Source organism: Myotis myotis, unplaced genomic scaffold, assembly GCF_014108235.1.
Source record: "Myotis myotis isolate mMyoMyo1 unplaced genomic scaffold, mMyoMyo1.p scaffold_m19_p_1, whole genome shotgun sequence".
Classification (NCBI taxonomy): Eukaryota; Metazoa; Chordata; class Mammalia; order Chiroptera; family Vespertilionidae; genus Myotis; species Myotis myotis.
This window is the reverse complement of record NW_023416313.1, coordinates 92,344,977-92,361,335: the sequence shown is the minus strand read 5'-3', so window position 1 is coordinate 92,361,335 and position 16,359 is coordinate 92,344,977. Positions and strand designations below refer to the sequence as shown.

Below are 16,359 nucleotides of genomic sequence, written 5' to 3'. Positions count from 1 at the left end.
TCATGATGTCTATGAGGAGAGAGGGAAGGGAATGGGAAAGAAGAGGGTAACAGAGTAAGAACTTATCAGAAAATATTTATTTTGTTAAAAAAGATCTGATGTAAATATTACAAAATGTTAATGTTTGTTAATTCTGGGTGATGTAAACAGTGTCATCTTATCCTTCTGTGTTAATTTTTTACTTGCTTTTAAAAGAAAAAATGTTGCCATTTCTAGAGTTCTAGTATGGTAGTCTACAGGAGAATCACAATGGTGAGTTGAAATTACTTTCAGATCAGCTGTGCTAAGGGACTTATTTTCACAGATGGGAACATTGAGGCCCAGAGAAGTAAAGTAACTTGCGTAGTCACACAGCTGGTCGGCAGCCAGGTTGTGGCTGCAGGCTGTTCTTCTGCACATATTGTACAGCTTTCCAGGTAGATTTAAGCAAGGCTTAAAGAATATGACTTTATGAAGCAGGGATTTAAACATCTCATATATTTTCATCTGTAAACTCCTTCAGAGGTAGGAACTGCATCTCAGCAAGCACTTCATAAATGTTTCAATGGATGAACCCAATATAAATGCTGGTCTCCTTTGAGTGAAGAAGCAGTATAAGCTACTTTTAATTATTACTTTTGTTAATCATCATCTGAGGATATTTTTTCCATTGATTTTGTGTTTGGGGCGGGGGGAGAGAGAGAGACAGAGAGAGAGAGAGAGAGAGAGAGAGAGAGAGAGAGAGAGAGAGAGAGAGAAAGATATACATCTATGTGAGACAGACATATCGATTGGTAGCCTCCCACCCCAGTGGGGGCGGGGATTAAACCTGCAACCCAGGTACATGCCTTTGACCAGGAATCGGCCCTGGGACTATTTCAGTGCGCCGATGCTCTAACCACTGTACACCAGCCAGGGCTATAAACTACTTTTAAAACAAGACTAAACAATCCTTAAACATTTTTATTAAGAAGTAGAAATAAAACTGAGACACAGTTTCTATGGGATAAGCTATTCTAACTATTACATATTCCTGAAGTGAAACCAGAGTGACTGAAGGCAGTTTGAATGACTGTAAAACCCTGAATTCTGCACATAACATCAGATTACTTAAGAGGTACTACCTACCTATCTGGGTGCTTTTAGAGAATCCCATTGTTTTTAAGATTAGAAAATACTTTGTCTTAATATTTAAATGTATTAGTACATATTCCTTTATTGTTAGAACAAACATATTTTCCTAGAAGCTCCAGTGTGACAAGTGTTGAAACGTGCAAATATTAAGAATGACCTCACATCCCACACGTTTCTTAACCGTCTGCCATTCTTGCGGGTGAAAAACCTATTTATAATGATCTGAGTTAGGGGAGACCTATTTCCAACCACAATGGAACAGCTCATAGCAGATGAACGTCCCCCCTGAGAATAATTAGAAAAGCTGGATAAGAACACATACCATCAATCAATAAACAAAGAAACAAACAAACGGGGGTCGTCAGCTGCTAAGATGGGGAACTAAAATCAAAGTCAGGCTTCCGGAGAGAAGGCCCCACTAAGCAGAGACTTTCATCCATTTTCCTGGCTGCGGGCAGTGGGGGAGGGGTGGTAAATGAGTAGAGACCTGCAGGGGGCAGGGTGCCAAGCCAGCTGAGACTTGAAACAAAATCCCTGACCACTGTAGTAAGAGGACACTATAGTGTGTGGTTTTCTCTGTGGCAGCTAGGAGGCTGAGAGCAGTTTGAAAAACAGATTGGTGCTGCCGGTGTCTCAAAGGGCTGAGATGACAAACCATGGTATTCAGGATACACCAGGGAGAAGGGGGCCTTAAGAAACACTGCAGCCCCAGCTGGTTTGGCTCAGTGGATAGAGTGTCAGCCTGTGGATTAAAGGGTCCCGGGTTCGATTCTAGCCAAGGGTACATGCCTGGGTTGCGGGCTCGATCCCCAGTGTGCGGTGTGCAGGAGGCAGCCTGTCAATGATTCTCTCTCCCATCCTCTCTGAAATCAATAATAAGAAATAAAATAATAAAATAAATAAACTGTGAAAAAAGATTTTTTTAAAAAAGAAGAAATACTGCAGACTGCCAGCTGAAATCTCTTTTGGTAACGTCACACTTTAGAAGGACGGTCTGAACCAGGGACGGACCCAGCCTTCCAAAGACTGCAATCCTCCCTCAACCGGCTCTGCCCCTGCTGCAAATACAGCTTCCCAGACAGTCATCTTCAAAGTAGCAGTAATACTCCCAGCTAATTCTTAAAGTCACACAGAGGAAAATAGAGTGACATCTTTAAAGAACTGAAAGAAAACCCTAGCATTCTATCGGCAATAAACATAGCCTTTGAACAAAGAAGGCAAACTAAAGACATTTCCAAACAAACACAAGCTAAGTGAATTCATGAGCAGATCCACACTAAAAGACAATAAGTAGGGTTCTTCAGGAAGGAGGAAAAAGACCCCAGATAAAAGAATGCAGAGCATTAGGAATGATAACTGTTGGTAAATGCAGATGAATATTCAACTGTATAAAACAAAATTGATTTATAAGGTATATGTACATCGAACAACAATCAAGAACATTTGGAAAGGAGTGTGTTCTAATTTAGGATCTATTAAATTAGGGCAGAAAGAAAAAAATAGAAGAATAAATAACATGCTGTAGGAAGAGGGAATGGTATAATAAAAATACTTGATTAATCCAAAAGAGGCAAGAAACATGAGAAAAAGGTACATAAAACTTGTGGAACAAGTGAAAAGACAAATATTAAGATGACAGATATGAATCCAAATACAACAGTAATTACATTAATTGTAAATAGATTACATATTCCAATTAGAAGACAAAGATTACCAGACTATCTTTAAAAGATTTATGTATATATATATATATATATACTGCAAGAGATAAAGCCTGAAAAATATAAATATCAAGGGTTGAAAGTGAAAGGATGAAAGACTTATTTAGTGCAAACACCAACCAAAAGTAACTGATAAAGCAATAAAATTAGAGGCCTGGTGCACAAAATATCATAAAACTAGAGGCCTGGTGCACAAAATCCGTGTGCAGGTATGTTCTCTAGGCCTGGCCCCACCCTCTCCCCCCACCAACCCCCCAGTTCTCCGTTCACCATCAGGTGATCAGAGCCTGCCAGCCAGGGGGAGGGACCAAGAGGTGGTCAGTGAACCTCATAGCAACTGGTCGAGTGGTCGTTCTAGTCGTTCTGCCATTTGGTCGATTTTATATATATATAGACTAGAGGCCCAGGGCACAAAAATTTGTGCACTTGGGGGGGTCCCTCAGCCCGGCCTGTGCCCTCTCAGAGGATAACCCCTCGGAGGATGACCACCTGCTGGCTTAGGCCCGCTCCCCGGGGGATTGGGCCTAAGCTGGCAGTCAGACATCCCTCTGGCAGCCTGGGAGCCCTCAGGGGATGTCCACTTGCCAGCAGGGAGCAGGCCTAAGCTGCAGTTGGACATCCTTAGTGCAGGTGGGAGAGGCTCCTGCCACCACCGCTGTGCTGGCACCTGTCAGCCTGGCTTGTGGCTGAGCAGAGCTCCCCCTGTGGGAGCACACTGACCACCAGGGGGCAGCTCCTGCATTGAGCGTCTGCCCCCTGGTGGTCAGTGTGTGTCATAGTGACCAGTCATTCCCAGTCGTTCTGCTGTTAGGGTCAGTTTGCATATTAACCTTTTATTATATAGGATAGAGGCCTGGTGCATGGGTGGGGTCCAGCTGGTTTGCCCTGATGGGTGTCCCAGATCAGGGTGGGGGTCCTGCTGGGGTGCCTGGCCAGCTTGGGTGAGGGGCTGAGGGCCGTTTTCAGGCTGGCCACAGCTCCTTCAGTGTGGGGGTCCCCACTGGGGTGCCTGACCAGCCTGGGTGAGGGGCTGAGGGCCGTTTTCAGGCTGGCCACATCCCTTTCAGGGTGGGGGGTCCTGCTGGGGTGCCTGGCCATTCTGGGTGAGGGGCTGATGGCTGTTTGCAGGCTGGCCAAGCCCCCCAGCGGGGGCCCTCACCCCATGAAGGTGTGGCCATCCTGGGTGAGGGGCTGATGGCTGTTTGCAGGCTGGCCACAGTCCCCAGCCACCCAAGCTCCCAGTGGAGGCTGGCTGGAAGCAGGTATCTGGGATTTATTTATCTTCTATAATTGAAACTTTGTTGCCTTGAGCAGAGGCCACAGCCAGCCAGGGAAGGTGGGAAACTTGGCTTTCTCCATCACTGGGGCAACCAAGCCTCCTGCTTGCTCCAGCTCCATGGCTGCCGGCCGCCATCTTGGTTGGGTTAATTTGCATATATTCGCTCTGATTGGCTGGTGGGCATGGCTTGGGGCATAGCAGAGGTGCAGTCAATTTGCATGTTTCTCTTTTATTAGTTTAGATGTGTTCCAATCCTTCTACTTCCAGGGAAAAGGGCAAAGAAGGGTTACTGAAAGTGATAAGGGAGGCAGCAGGGTGAACTTTTTTGGGGGGTGGGGGGGTAGTTTCTTCCTGATGAGGGGCTTCAAAGGACAGCAGCCTACTTCTGCTACCCTCTGTCTCCAGAGAGACAATTTCTGATTGGCATCTGGCAGGACAGAGCAGTTGCAGGTACAGGACGGGGAGTGCCTTTCTGCATGCAGCTCCCTGGAGAGTCTCTTCCGGCCAAGGAAAGCTTTGTTCTAACCATTTCTCCTGGAGCCAGGGCTGCTGGGTGGTCTGGGGCAGGAGGGCAGAATGGAGGTGGGGCAGGGCAGGGAAGAGCAGGAAGAAGTATGGGGTAGCAGACTCCGGGGTGGGGGAGGGAGAGAGTGAAATCTGTGTGTGTCTGGCGGGAGGGCTGGTGCAGGTTTGGAGGTACTGGGGGAGTAAGAGGGACCAGCATATGCCAGAACAGGGGAAAGGGTCTATGGAATCAGGTGGGGGTCTGCAAGGGCGAGTATAGAGTCTATACTATAGACTAAGTCCCTTCCCCAGACCCTGCCATCCTAGGTGGCCAGTGGGAGGGGCCCATAGCGAGGCCCTGAGCCCCCTTCACTTTGTGTCTGAGACTCCAGAACACGTGGCCAACATGCCCCGCCCCTGCCACCCCGCCGAAGGGCTGCCATTTGAACACATCTGCAGACACATGGATTGTTTTTAAGTTAATGCTTTTTAATTCACTCTGTTTCCCACTTGTCGTTTTTTATTGAAAAGGCGGATTCTGCTGGTGTGTGTTCCTTTGCGGGGGCGGCAGGGTGTTTTCCAAGGGCAGAGATGCTATGAGAGACAGAGACGAAAGGCCCAGCGAGACATGGAGAATAGTAAACAGGATCAGAGAGTGAGGGACAGGGAGATGCACAGGGCGAGACAGACACGCGACACAGGGTGCTGTGGACGGGGATAGAGCTTCCTGGCCTGGTGAGAAGGCTCATTAGGGCCTAATGATTAGGCGGAGCAGGGGCTCCGTGGGCACATTCACCCCGCGCGCAGCTCCCAGGCCCGGAGTCGGTGAACTGAAAGCCCTGGATAGTTAGCGCTAAGTACACGTGTGCCAACAGCCGCAGAGGAGGCCACGGGCTGGCCACCCCTTCCCCGCCTGCCCCCTGCGATCCCGCCCCAGCAAAGGGGCTTTGCTGGCACAGCTGGGGCTGAGCACCCGGGGGAAGGGCGTGCAGGCGGAGAGCCCCTGGGGCCCAGGAGTTGGGATGGGCCCTCCGCCTCCAGAGTGCCCCCCATGATTGCACACTCCAGCACGTGCTGTGGCCAGGATGGCAGGTCGTGACGGGTTAGGAATTGGACCAGAACTTGGTCCAAGCTCCCCTGGGCCTTGTGCTGAGCGGGCCCTGGCGGCTCGGGCCCCAGCATTTGGATCCTTAGGTTTCTATTATCTTGGCCTCCTGAGCATTCCCGTCTCTGCGAAGATTCCAGACGGGGCTCTCCTTGTATCCTGCCACGGGGAGAGCCTGCCTAGAGCTGAGGCCTGGGATGAGGAAGGGGCAGAGTCTGGTGCTCGGCTGTTGGTGATCAGCTTGCCTCTGCCTGGATGTGCCACAGGACCCCAAAAGAGTGACTTTTCTGAGCTTTCATTTGCGCGTCCACACCGTGCACGCCTCCTCTGAGCCGTGGAGTCCAAGGGGAAGGAGAGAGGTGCGAATTCCTCACGTGTGAATGAGGCTTTTCACTGAACTGCTAGCCTGACTCAGTGATCTAGTTTTGTGGTTTCAGGAGCCTTTGGCGGGTTGGGTTGGAATGGTGGTGGCGTAGGGTTTTATATTTCTATAGAGGCCCAGTGCACGGGTGGGGGCCAGACAGCCAGCCCTGATGGGGGCCCCCCCAATTGGGGTAGGGGTCCCCGTTGGGGGGCAGAGCCAGCAGGGGCGAAGGGCCGCAGTCATTCTGGTTGTACTGGTCATTCTGGTCGTTCCACTGTTTGGTCATTGGGCTTTTATTATATAGGATAAACTTTAAGACAAGCAGCTTTGCTAGAGATAACAAAGGGCACTCCATAATAATAAAAGGGTCAAGCCACTATGAAGATAAAATGGCTCTAAATTTATGTCCTCCTAACAAACTAACTTCAAAATATGTAAGGAAAAAATTAACAGAAGCGATATATAAACCTACAACCATAACACAACCATATCATCTCTGAGGAACTGAGAAGAGCCAGTTAAGAAATCAGTAAAGAGATAGAAGATGAGAAAAACATGAGCAGGAAACGTGAACTAATCAATTTAACAGAGTACCCAACAATGACAGAATATTCTCTTCAAGTGGACATGAGACATTTATCAAAACTGACCATATGCCTTCCTTTCCCTGGCTGCTGGCACCGGCTTCCCTCTGACACCCGGGACCCAGGCTTCCCTCGAAGCTCCAGCTTCATTCGGAAGGTCGTCCAGAAGGACATCCGGTCTAATTAGCATATTATGCTTTTATTATTATAGATGCCTCAATTTCAAACAACTGAAAACTATTAGAGTATGTTTAATGATCATGTGGAATTATGCTAGAAGTCAAGTTGTGTTTTTTTTTTCTTAAGATAACTAGAAACAGAAAGTCTCCAAATGTTTGGAAACTAAACAATTCACATCTAATAATTCACAGGTTAAAGGAAGTATCACAGTGGAAATTAGGAAACAAGAAAGGCTGAAAATCAATGATCTAAGCCAGTGGTCGGCAAACTGTGGCTCAGCAAACTGCGGCTCGCGAGCCACACGCGGCTCTTTGGCCCCTTGAGTGTGGCTCTTCCACAAAATATTGACTTCTGCGCACGGGCCATGAAGTTTCAATCACACTGTATGTGCTTGCCCGCACGTGGTATTTTGTGGAAGAGCCACACTCAAGGGGCCAAAGAGCCGCATGTGGCTCACGAGCTGCAGTTTGCCGACCACTGATCTAAGCAAATAGAAATGATCAAAGGAAATTAAAAAAATGAGCAGAAATAAATAAAATATATGAGCCTTAAACCTAACTTCAATTTTATATATATTTTTGATGATTTTAATAATACACTGACTTTGTCAGGAACACACCTACCATGTAAACTAAGAGAAAAGTGTACTTTAAGAATTTTACCAAAAATGGTACATCATTTAAGAAAAATCACATCACCAACAGCAAAACTATTTATGGTACATGAAGTTATTGCATCGTTAGTGCTATACATATTGGTGCAAACATCTATCTCACATATTGAAATATTTTTTATAGCTTTCCTTTTATTTTCTAATATAAGAAAATCATATTCTATCCTATATAATACTAGTAAAAGCCTAATATACAAATTGTTCCCTCGGGCGGTAGTTCAACTGCTTGCTATGACATGCACTGACCACTAGGAGGCAGCACCAAACATGGCAGGCATCGGCAATTTGGCGCTGGCAATGGGTGGCAGTGGAGGCGCTACCCGCCCCAATGGTCCCAATGAGAGCAGGACCGCAATGGGATGGTGGAGCAGATGAGCGAGCAGCGCCAGATCAAGGTGGGTGTGAGCCGAGGCCCAATCGCCACGCTGATCGCCCCGCAGACAGCGACAAGCAGTGGCAGCATGTGGTGGGGCTTCCACCTGGCTCCCAGGTGCTGAGGAAGCTGGGCAGGGGGCCTGGCCCCGACCCATCACCCCACAGGTGAGATGGTGGAGCAGGCAAGGGGGTGGTGCCATGCCAAGGCGGGGTACCAGGCGGGGCTGCAGGGCTATGAGCCTGGGGGCGCAAGTTGGGGCCCAATCTCCACAGGCTACCCTGAGGGACCCCACCCATGCACGAATTCATGCATAGAGCCTCTAGTTTCATATATTGAATAAATAACAAGTTACATATGTAGGTGTTATACAGATGTTATATTATCTATGAATTTCATTTCAAAGTAGTAAAAAATATATACAATTTTTTATAAAAAGAGAATATTGGGTCTGACAGGGTTGAGTACCACTGGATTTAATGATTTTATATTTTTATTGATGTTAGAGAAAGAGGGAGAAGGAGGGAGGGAGGGAGGGAGGGAGGAAGGGAGGGAGAAAGAGAGAAAGGGGGGAAGAGAGAGAGAGAGAGAGAGAGAGAGAGAGAGAGAGAGAGAGAGAGAGACAGTGATTGGACCGGGGATCAACCCACAACTTGGGTATATGCCCTGAGTGGAAATTGAACTGGCGACCTTTTGGTGCATAGGATGATGCTTAAATAAGCCATACCAGCCAGGGCTGGATTTAATGATTTTTAAGGCCTTCTCAGTCTTAACATTCTAAGATTTTTAAGTACCCATTATTTCAAATAATAGCTTTGATATATTTTGTAAGTAGCATGTGGCATGCACTGTCTGGAATAGTCTCTCATTTAAATCTAATAATCCTGAAAAACAGATTGTTTTCATTGTTTATACGAGGGAACCAATTCAGAGAAGTGAAATAACTTGTCTTAGTTTACATATCTAGAAAGTAGAGTTGGTTAGACTCCCAAATTCATGTTCTTTTCACTGTTATCTCCCTAACTCGAACCCCCCATTGCCTGCGGGTTTGGTAGTTTGTAGTCAAATAACTAAGGCCCGAAAATATTAAATAGATAAATCCGGAAACAAACAATTCATAGGTTTTAAATTGCTCAGCTTGAGTATTGTGATGAAATCTCTCATCGTTCCACTCCATCCCTCCCAGGACCTGAACCAACCCTTGGCCCAGGGTCTTCAGCCCGTAAATGCTCCCTGCCCCTTAGTCCCTTGGCAGCCATAGGTTTGATCATCCAACCACCTGTTACAGTATCAGTGTTTGTGCCCCCAAAGCGCTAGAGTAAGGATACTGGCAATTTGGATATGCCAAAGAGAAGCTAAAAAGTATTTTCTTTAAGTGAACATTCTCAATGAGGAAAGAAAAAAAAAATCGTTTGTTGAGGTTGCTAAGATCTGTGGTAAGGATAAATCTATTACATTGTAAAGAAGGTAAAAGAAATTCATGCTTGTTTTGCTGTTACACCTCAAACTGCAAATGTTACTGCCACACTGTGGCTTGATAAGTTAAAATGGAAAAGGCATTCTATTTGCGGGGGAAAGACGTGAATCAAAAATACGTTTGATTGATGGCAATGTGTTGGCCAGAAAGCTCTGAGCCTGTAGAAAGATTTCAGCAGGAATTCCCTGAAACAAATGACAGCAAGCCACTCACTGCAAGTCAGGACGGCTGCACAGGTTCCGGAGCAGCTCCGAACTGAGGGACATAACCACTACTGGTGAGGCTGCCTGCTGCTGAGGAAGCTGCTGCCACATTTCCCGCGGAGCTGAAGAAGCTGATTGGGGTTTGGGACTATCTGCTGGGGTCTTGGAACATCTCTTCCACAGACAAGTGGAGACTATTATATTGCTTAGCTAGTAGAGCTACCCGTGTGCAAAAGCGAGGTTAGGCCAATGTAAACATTTATAAGAGATCTCTGCCAGCCACCAAAAAAAAAAAAAGAGAGAATATATAGATAGAGTAGGTAATTTTTTAAAGTCAGGACCAACTAAGATAGTTATAAATGGATCACATTTAAAAATATATTAGAATGAGTTTCAAGCCATGCCAAGTTCACCAAAACAAGTTTATTTCCAGTGTTTAATTGGGTATGCACACAGGCATGACACAGTTGGGATCATTAAGTCCTCATGCAGAATTATATTCTTCTCAATAAAGAAGCCAGTTCCATCCAGGCCACTATCTACACACCTATGTTACAACATTTATATCAAATCTGGTATCTGAAGAAAAGATACACATATAATATGATCATTTAAGTTACGTATTTTACAGAAAGATTAAAAATTCAAGTCACACAAAACTCAAAAACTGTATTAAAAGTTTGAATATAAAACTGAGATCCACCTGGAATGACTAACGAATGGAAGTTCTGTATCCACCTGTGTTAAAACTGGTAAATGTAATGAAATTTGTTACCCTTAAAATGCACTCATTAGTTGCACGTAAGTCATCTAATTTTAACGATATGGCACCCTAAAGACCAAATGGATTTTTATGATGAGGCACTTTCGTTAGTGATGAAACCAAAAGAACAGATCTGCTGCACACGGATGCCGGCTATTTCCTCCAGTCATTTTGGGTATACACTATGTAGTAAGTCGCGACAAATACCTTACTCATTTGTATACAACTATCCAATATATCTTTAAATATATATATATATGTTCTTCTGGCTGTAGTGATGCACTGTAAAGCTATTTCACAGTGCAAAATGATAAAACCAGCCCAAATGAGGGCTGCATAATAACAATTCTGGTACAAGAAAATATTTACAAAGTTACTGGAACATGTAACAGTAGCTTCTTATTTGCTATAGCGAACATACCCCAGGTTAAAGACAGGGATGAAGCTGTGCTTTATTGCCTGGGGACTCAGACAGTTTATGAGGTGGGGCATTCGCTGCAGAACTAGCATTCTGGCTCATGTTCTGGAAGCTTCCTCCATTTATTTGGTCAGGTGACTGGGGTGGTATGGAAAGGAGGGGCCTGGGAGTTGAAGCCAAGGTACTGGGAGAACCGCCGGCATCGGCCTGGAAAGACACAGGCGTGTCCACCGCGGGAATTTCTAAGGCGCCCGAGCGCTCCGGCGGGGGGTCCCCCGCTTCTCCCCGGCTGAGGTCGGAGGCACTGGTGCGCAGGCGCTCCCTCGCGAGCCAGTCTGAGATGGACAAGTCCTGGGCCGAGCATTTGGGCTTCAACCGCGTCACGGCCGAGAGTTCCGCCTCTCCTCCGCTCTGCTCCGGCACTTTCCAAAAATTCAAAATACTGATTTCGGAAGCATCCCGGTGGCCTCCGAGCGTGTGTCGGCGTCGGATGTTCTTCCTCTTGGCGGTCTCGGCGTTCAGTTTCTGACTCCCCACTCCAAACATGTCATCGGCAGGGGCGCGGGGTCTCAGTTTTAACCGATCTGCTATTTTCGTCTTCCAGGTGGGCTCCTGCTTTTCCGATTCGCTCCTGGGCGGCGCGAGTAAACTCCCCGTTGATTTCCCTTTCTTCATCACATCGAATACCTTCGTTATGGAAGGCGGTTCTTTCTCATTCCTGGCGTCGCCCAGGCTCCCGCTGTCCGACTTGAACCTGGCGGACTTCTTCCTGGACAGCGTGTCGCACTCGATCAGCTTGTGGGAGCTGAAGAGCTGCCGGCGGCTGTCCAGGCTGGGGGTGAGGCTGCCCTCGGTGCAGCTCGCCTCGCTGCCCTCCGAATTCCGCCGGCTCGCCCTGGGGGCTTCCTGCAGTTTCCCTCGGAACAGCCGCTCGGAAGCCCACGCGGCCGGGAAGACGGGGAAATCGTTCTCGCTGTCGGTCTCCACGGGCCGCCCTTCGCTGATCAGCTCGCTCCTCTCGTCGTCGGCCTCGTCCCCCTTACTCTCTGCCACGGACTGCACCTCGGGGCTGAGCCGGCTGGAGTCCAGGCTGGTCAAGTACGTGGCAGATGATGTGGTCGAGTAATCGGAGGTGATGGTGCCGACATTGGCCAAAAACTCACCGTATTTGGCTTCTGAGCTGGTGGATTTCTTCGTGGAAAACCTGGCCAGAGACGCCTGGGAAGAAGTGCTCAGCAAAGTGCCGGAGTCCGACCCGGTCTCTTCACACGGGGAGGGCTTCTGCGCCCCCGGGGGCCGGGCGCCCTCCTTCAGGACGGCCAGGCGGCAGCTCGGGCTGGGTGACTTGCTGTGCTTGGACGTGTGTGGGGGCGAGGGTTCTTCGGATGGCACACACTCTTTCTGCGGTGATGTCTTTTCATCTTTCGTGGCGCTGCTGTCTTTCTTAGCATTATTTTCTTTGGACGTGGCGATCCTCTGTTTTCTGCCCGATGCCTCGTTCTCTTTTTTGGATTCTGCTTTAGTATCGTTCTGACACTGCTCTGCATTTTCTTTCTTAAAAAACACGTTGTCCAATTCGTCTTCTGAGCTGCTAGGCTGTGCTTTTTCTTTCGTCTTCTTCCTCTTGCGACTAGCAGCAGCGAAGATGGAGGACACAAGCAGTTCCCTGCTATACTGATCTTTTCCGGATCCCCAAGAACCCTGGGGAGCGATCAGAAATGAGACTTTGAGCATGAGAACATGATCGAGTTCATTTTCTGAAAGGGCTTTCCCCCAAGTATCTCTTACTGAATGACCCTACCTAGAGCTCTAGAAGCACTAACAAAATGTAATTCATACCTCTATTTTTTTTAATATATTCAGAGGCTTAAAAACCCAGTTACGAACTGTCAGCACTCTACTCCTCTTACTTAGTCTTAACAAAACATCATCTATCTTGAAACTTATCTGCACTGGCATCAAAATTCCTAACTAACAGCAAAAAAGCCCCTGACTAAATACTGATACAATTAGAGCTTCCTGTTGTGAAATTATAGTTTGCTGCACTCAGAGAACTGTCTTTAAAAACAAGACATGCTTTTCTGAAAATATGTTACGGATCTTAAGTTGCTTCACTCGCTTGATTTCCTATCACTTCCATTAAAAGGGATTTTGGCTGATGAAGTGGCAAAATGCAATAGCTCATACTTTGTTTAGAGGAGTCACTTTTTCGAATGTTTGGAGACTGTAGAATGGAAGTGATCATTGTCTGATATTCCATTTATTTGTCACATGCTATGGAATGTACACGGTTACTAAACACTGTGTTTACTGCATACTAAGGGGAATAAAGTACTGCCCTCTTTTAAAAAAACGTAATTCACTTTTTGTACTTCCTTTTAAGATAAATTTTTAACATACATTTTACTTTTTATTTACCTAGTCCCATTTCTTGCCTGGTGGTATTTATTGCCAGGTCATACAGGTGTTATTTAACTGCCAAGTCACAGCTCAGAAACACCTATCTCTGAAAGGAGTACTTTGTGCTCAGTACCATCCAGCTCTCCTGTTCTTGTTAATTTCCCTGTGCCTACGGACTGCCCCTGCTTCTGCGGTGCTCACACATTCTCCAGGTTCTTTCAGGTGTAAGAGTTAAAGCTGCGACATAGTTGAATACAGTATTCTGAAGCAGGTTACTAAAACCTTATGACTGACTTCAATTTTCTAATGATAGACAGCATAGGATACAGATACTGTATCCCATCAGCTCATTAAGATAAGGGAACTCTTTGGTCTTCCATCAGTTCAGCCAGGCTGGACTTCAGGAACTTGTCCTAGGTAAATCAGGTTGGTGATGTCTTCATTTATCTCAAGATAACAACAAAATCAGAAAATTCAAATAACATACGGTCAATGAAACCTTACCAGAGAAACACTCCAGTGCACTGTTATTGGTAAAGCTGTGGTGCCAACTACTGCTTTGTTAGCTGTGCATAACTGGTTCCTGAGAACAATTACTCAATTAATTTGCTCAGAATGCCTATAGGCTAAATCAACGGTGGTGGGTCAATAAACATTATGGGTTTACCACACATCATTATTTGTCCTTTTCTGAAACTTTATTTTTTAAAATCTTTATTGTTGAAAGTTGTAGATATGTCCCCTTTCTTCCTCCATTGACCCCTTGTAGCCCATCCCAACCCCCTGCCCCAGGCCTTCACCACCCTATGTATATATGCACACAAGTTCTTTGGTGATCTCTTCACACCCACCCACCCCCGCCTTCCCTCTGAGGCGCCACACACCATTTGACACAAGCAGGCAGGCAGGAAGCATGCTGACTAACAGAAAGTGTATTTCTCTACTGTCATAAAAATCTTAGACAAGCAAAAACTATTATACTGGAGTCTTTGAAAAATAAAAACTGAGGCTGTCATATTAAAAAGAATTCACCAAAATGAAATCATAGATGGAGAGAACTTTGTTTTTGATAAGTTATAAGAGTTTCATAATTATCCTCTACTTTTCTAATGGTCACTCACATTTTAACATACTCTGCTAAAGATCATAGGGATCGACAGTGGTTGTGAAGAAGACCCAACTCTCCTTTCAGGAGCTTATCTGACACTGAGCAGGTGACTCACTTTTAAACATCACAATTTCATTGAAATTACGTATGTTTTCTTGAAGACTTACTAGGGTTCCCTCTTAAATTCTATGTTCTGTGATCACATATGTGTTGGAGGAAATGAATATTTTACAATTAAAAAACTGTTACAGCCCTAACCGGTTTGGCTAAGTGGATAGAGCGTCGGTCTGCAGACTAAAGGGTCCCAGGTTCGATTCCGGTCTGTACCTTGGTTGCGGGCACATCCCCAGTGGTGGGTGTGCGGGAGGCAGCTGGTCGATGTTTCTCTCTCATCGATGTTTCTAACTCTCTCTCCCTCTCCCTTCCTCTCTGTAAAAAAATCAATAAAATATATTTCAAAACAAACTTAAAAAGAGTTACACCATTTGGATTATCCATTATTTTGCAGGCATGGTATAAACAGCACCATGATTAGGATAAAGAGACGGCTATCACAACAGGCTAAGCAATATGCATTTAATAAGCGGGAAAGTGGGAATTTCAAAGAGGTTTGAAATCTAAAATCTTATATTCCAGAAAAAAAAAAAAAGATGGGAAACTGTTCTAAAGAAGTCTAAAGAGACATGACAACTAAATGCAAGGAGTTATCCTTGACTGCATTCTGTATAAAGAAATAAAAAAAATAAAGAACATTATTTGGACAACTGGGAAATATTTAGGGGTATGGCGTTAGCTAGTCTATTAAGTAACTCTCAAATAATTCAGGGGGAAAAATAGATATCAAGTTATTTACCAACCAATGAGACTAGAATAAAAGGTTTGGATGCTAACCATTATTCTAGTAATTTTTCTGTAGGTTTAAAATTATCCAAAATAAGAAAAATGGTGAAAATAACAATATAAGTGACAGTGAATAATCTGATATGGTTAAAACACTTTTGGAACATTTTTTGCAAAAATTATAATTAATGGTATACAGTCCCATTATGATATTTAAACGTAAGTAAAATTCATATCTCATGTCCAAATAGAAAAATGTTTTTAAAAATTTATTGATAATTCTGGTTGCTACTGTCTCAGCAAAACAAGGTTTGGAGAAGTTAAATTAACAAAATACTTTCTAAAAACTATAAACACTTCCTAAAAACTACTAAAAAATAGTGTAATTTGGTGGTGTTGTCAATAGAACACAAATTATGTTAAAAATATTGGTCATGTCCATTATAAACTTTTGAACAATAATAGATACAGAGGCAGAGCTGCCTCAAACAGATTGTCAAACTGCAGCAGGAAGGCCGGGGAGGGTTGCGGGGCAGGAGGTAGGGGGGTAAGAGATCAACTAAAGGACTTGCATGCATGCATAGAAGCATAACCAGTGGACATAAGACATTGGGGGATAGGGGAGGCTAGGGGACTGTCTAGGGCGGGGGGATAAAATGGACACATATGTAATACCCTTTGTAATACTTTAAGCAATAAAAAAAAAAAATATTGGTCATGAAAAACAAAATTAGTGATTTTGCTGAAATAAAAAATATAATAAAAGTCTATATTACTACTGAAATATTTACACATATAAGGATATGATGTTCAAGATTTGCCTTAAAACAGTCCCAGGAGGAGGCAAGTGCATAATGTGCAGAAGAAATAAAGTTGGTCATGAGTCAATTGTTGAATTTGGATAATGGGGGGTTGGGGGCTCATTGTACTATTCTCTCTACTTTCGTATGTCAGAAACTTTTCACATTAAAGAGTAAGAAAATAGCCCTGGTTGGTTTGGCTCAGTGAGGAGAGCGTTGGCCTGCAGACCAAAGGGTCCTGGGTTCGATTCCAGTCAAGGGCGTGTACCTTGGTTGCAGGCTCCTCCCTGGCCTTGGTCAGGGCATGTGCAGGAGGCAACCAATTGATGTGTTTCTCTCACATTGATATTTCTCTCTGTCTTTCCCTCTCTTCCACTCTCTCTAAGAATCAATGCAAAAATACCTTCAGGTGATAAGGATTAAAAACAAAAACAAAAAAGAGTAAGGAAATAAA

At 45.1% G+C, this 16,359-nt stretch overlaps 1 protein-coding gene across 12 annotated transcripts in view; it reads right to left on the bottom strand.

The window, feature by feature from the left end:
• Positions 1 to 9,979: 9,979 nt before the first annotated feature.
• ARHGAP21 (Rho GTPase activating protein 21) overlaps positions 9,980 to 16,359 on the bottom strand; it is a 141,726-nt gene continuing 135,346 nt past the window's right edge. For 11 of the 12 annotated variants that reach the window (XM_036344938.1, XM_036344966.1, XM_036345005.1 and 8 more), the window contains one exon: positions 9,980 to 12,458. In XM_036344938.1, the coding sequence (XP_036200831.1) occupies positions 10,767 to 12,458 (1,692 nt within the window). In that variant the 3' untranslated portion in view covers positions 9,980 to 10,766. Of the gene's footprint in view, positions 12,459 to 13,661; positions 13,741 to 16,359 lie in introns of all 12 variants that reach the window. The other variant, XM_036344976.1, reaches the window with a different exon arrangement.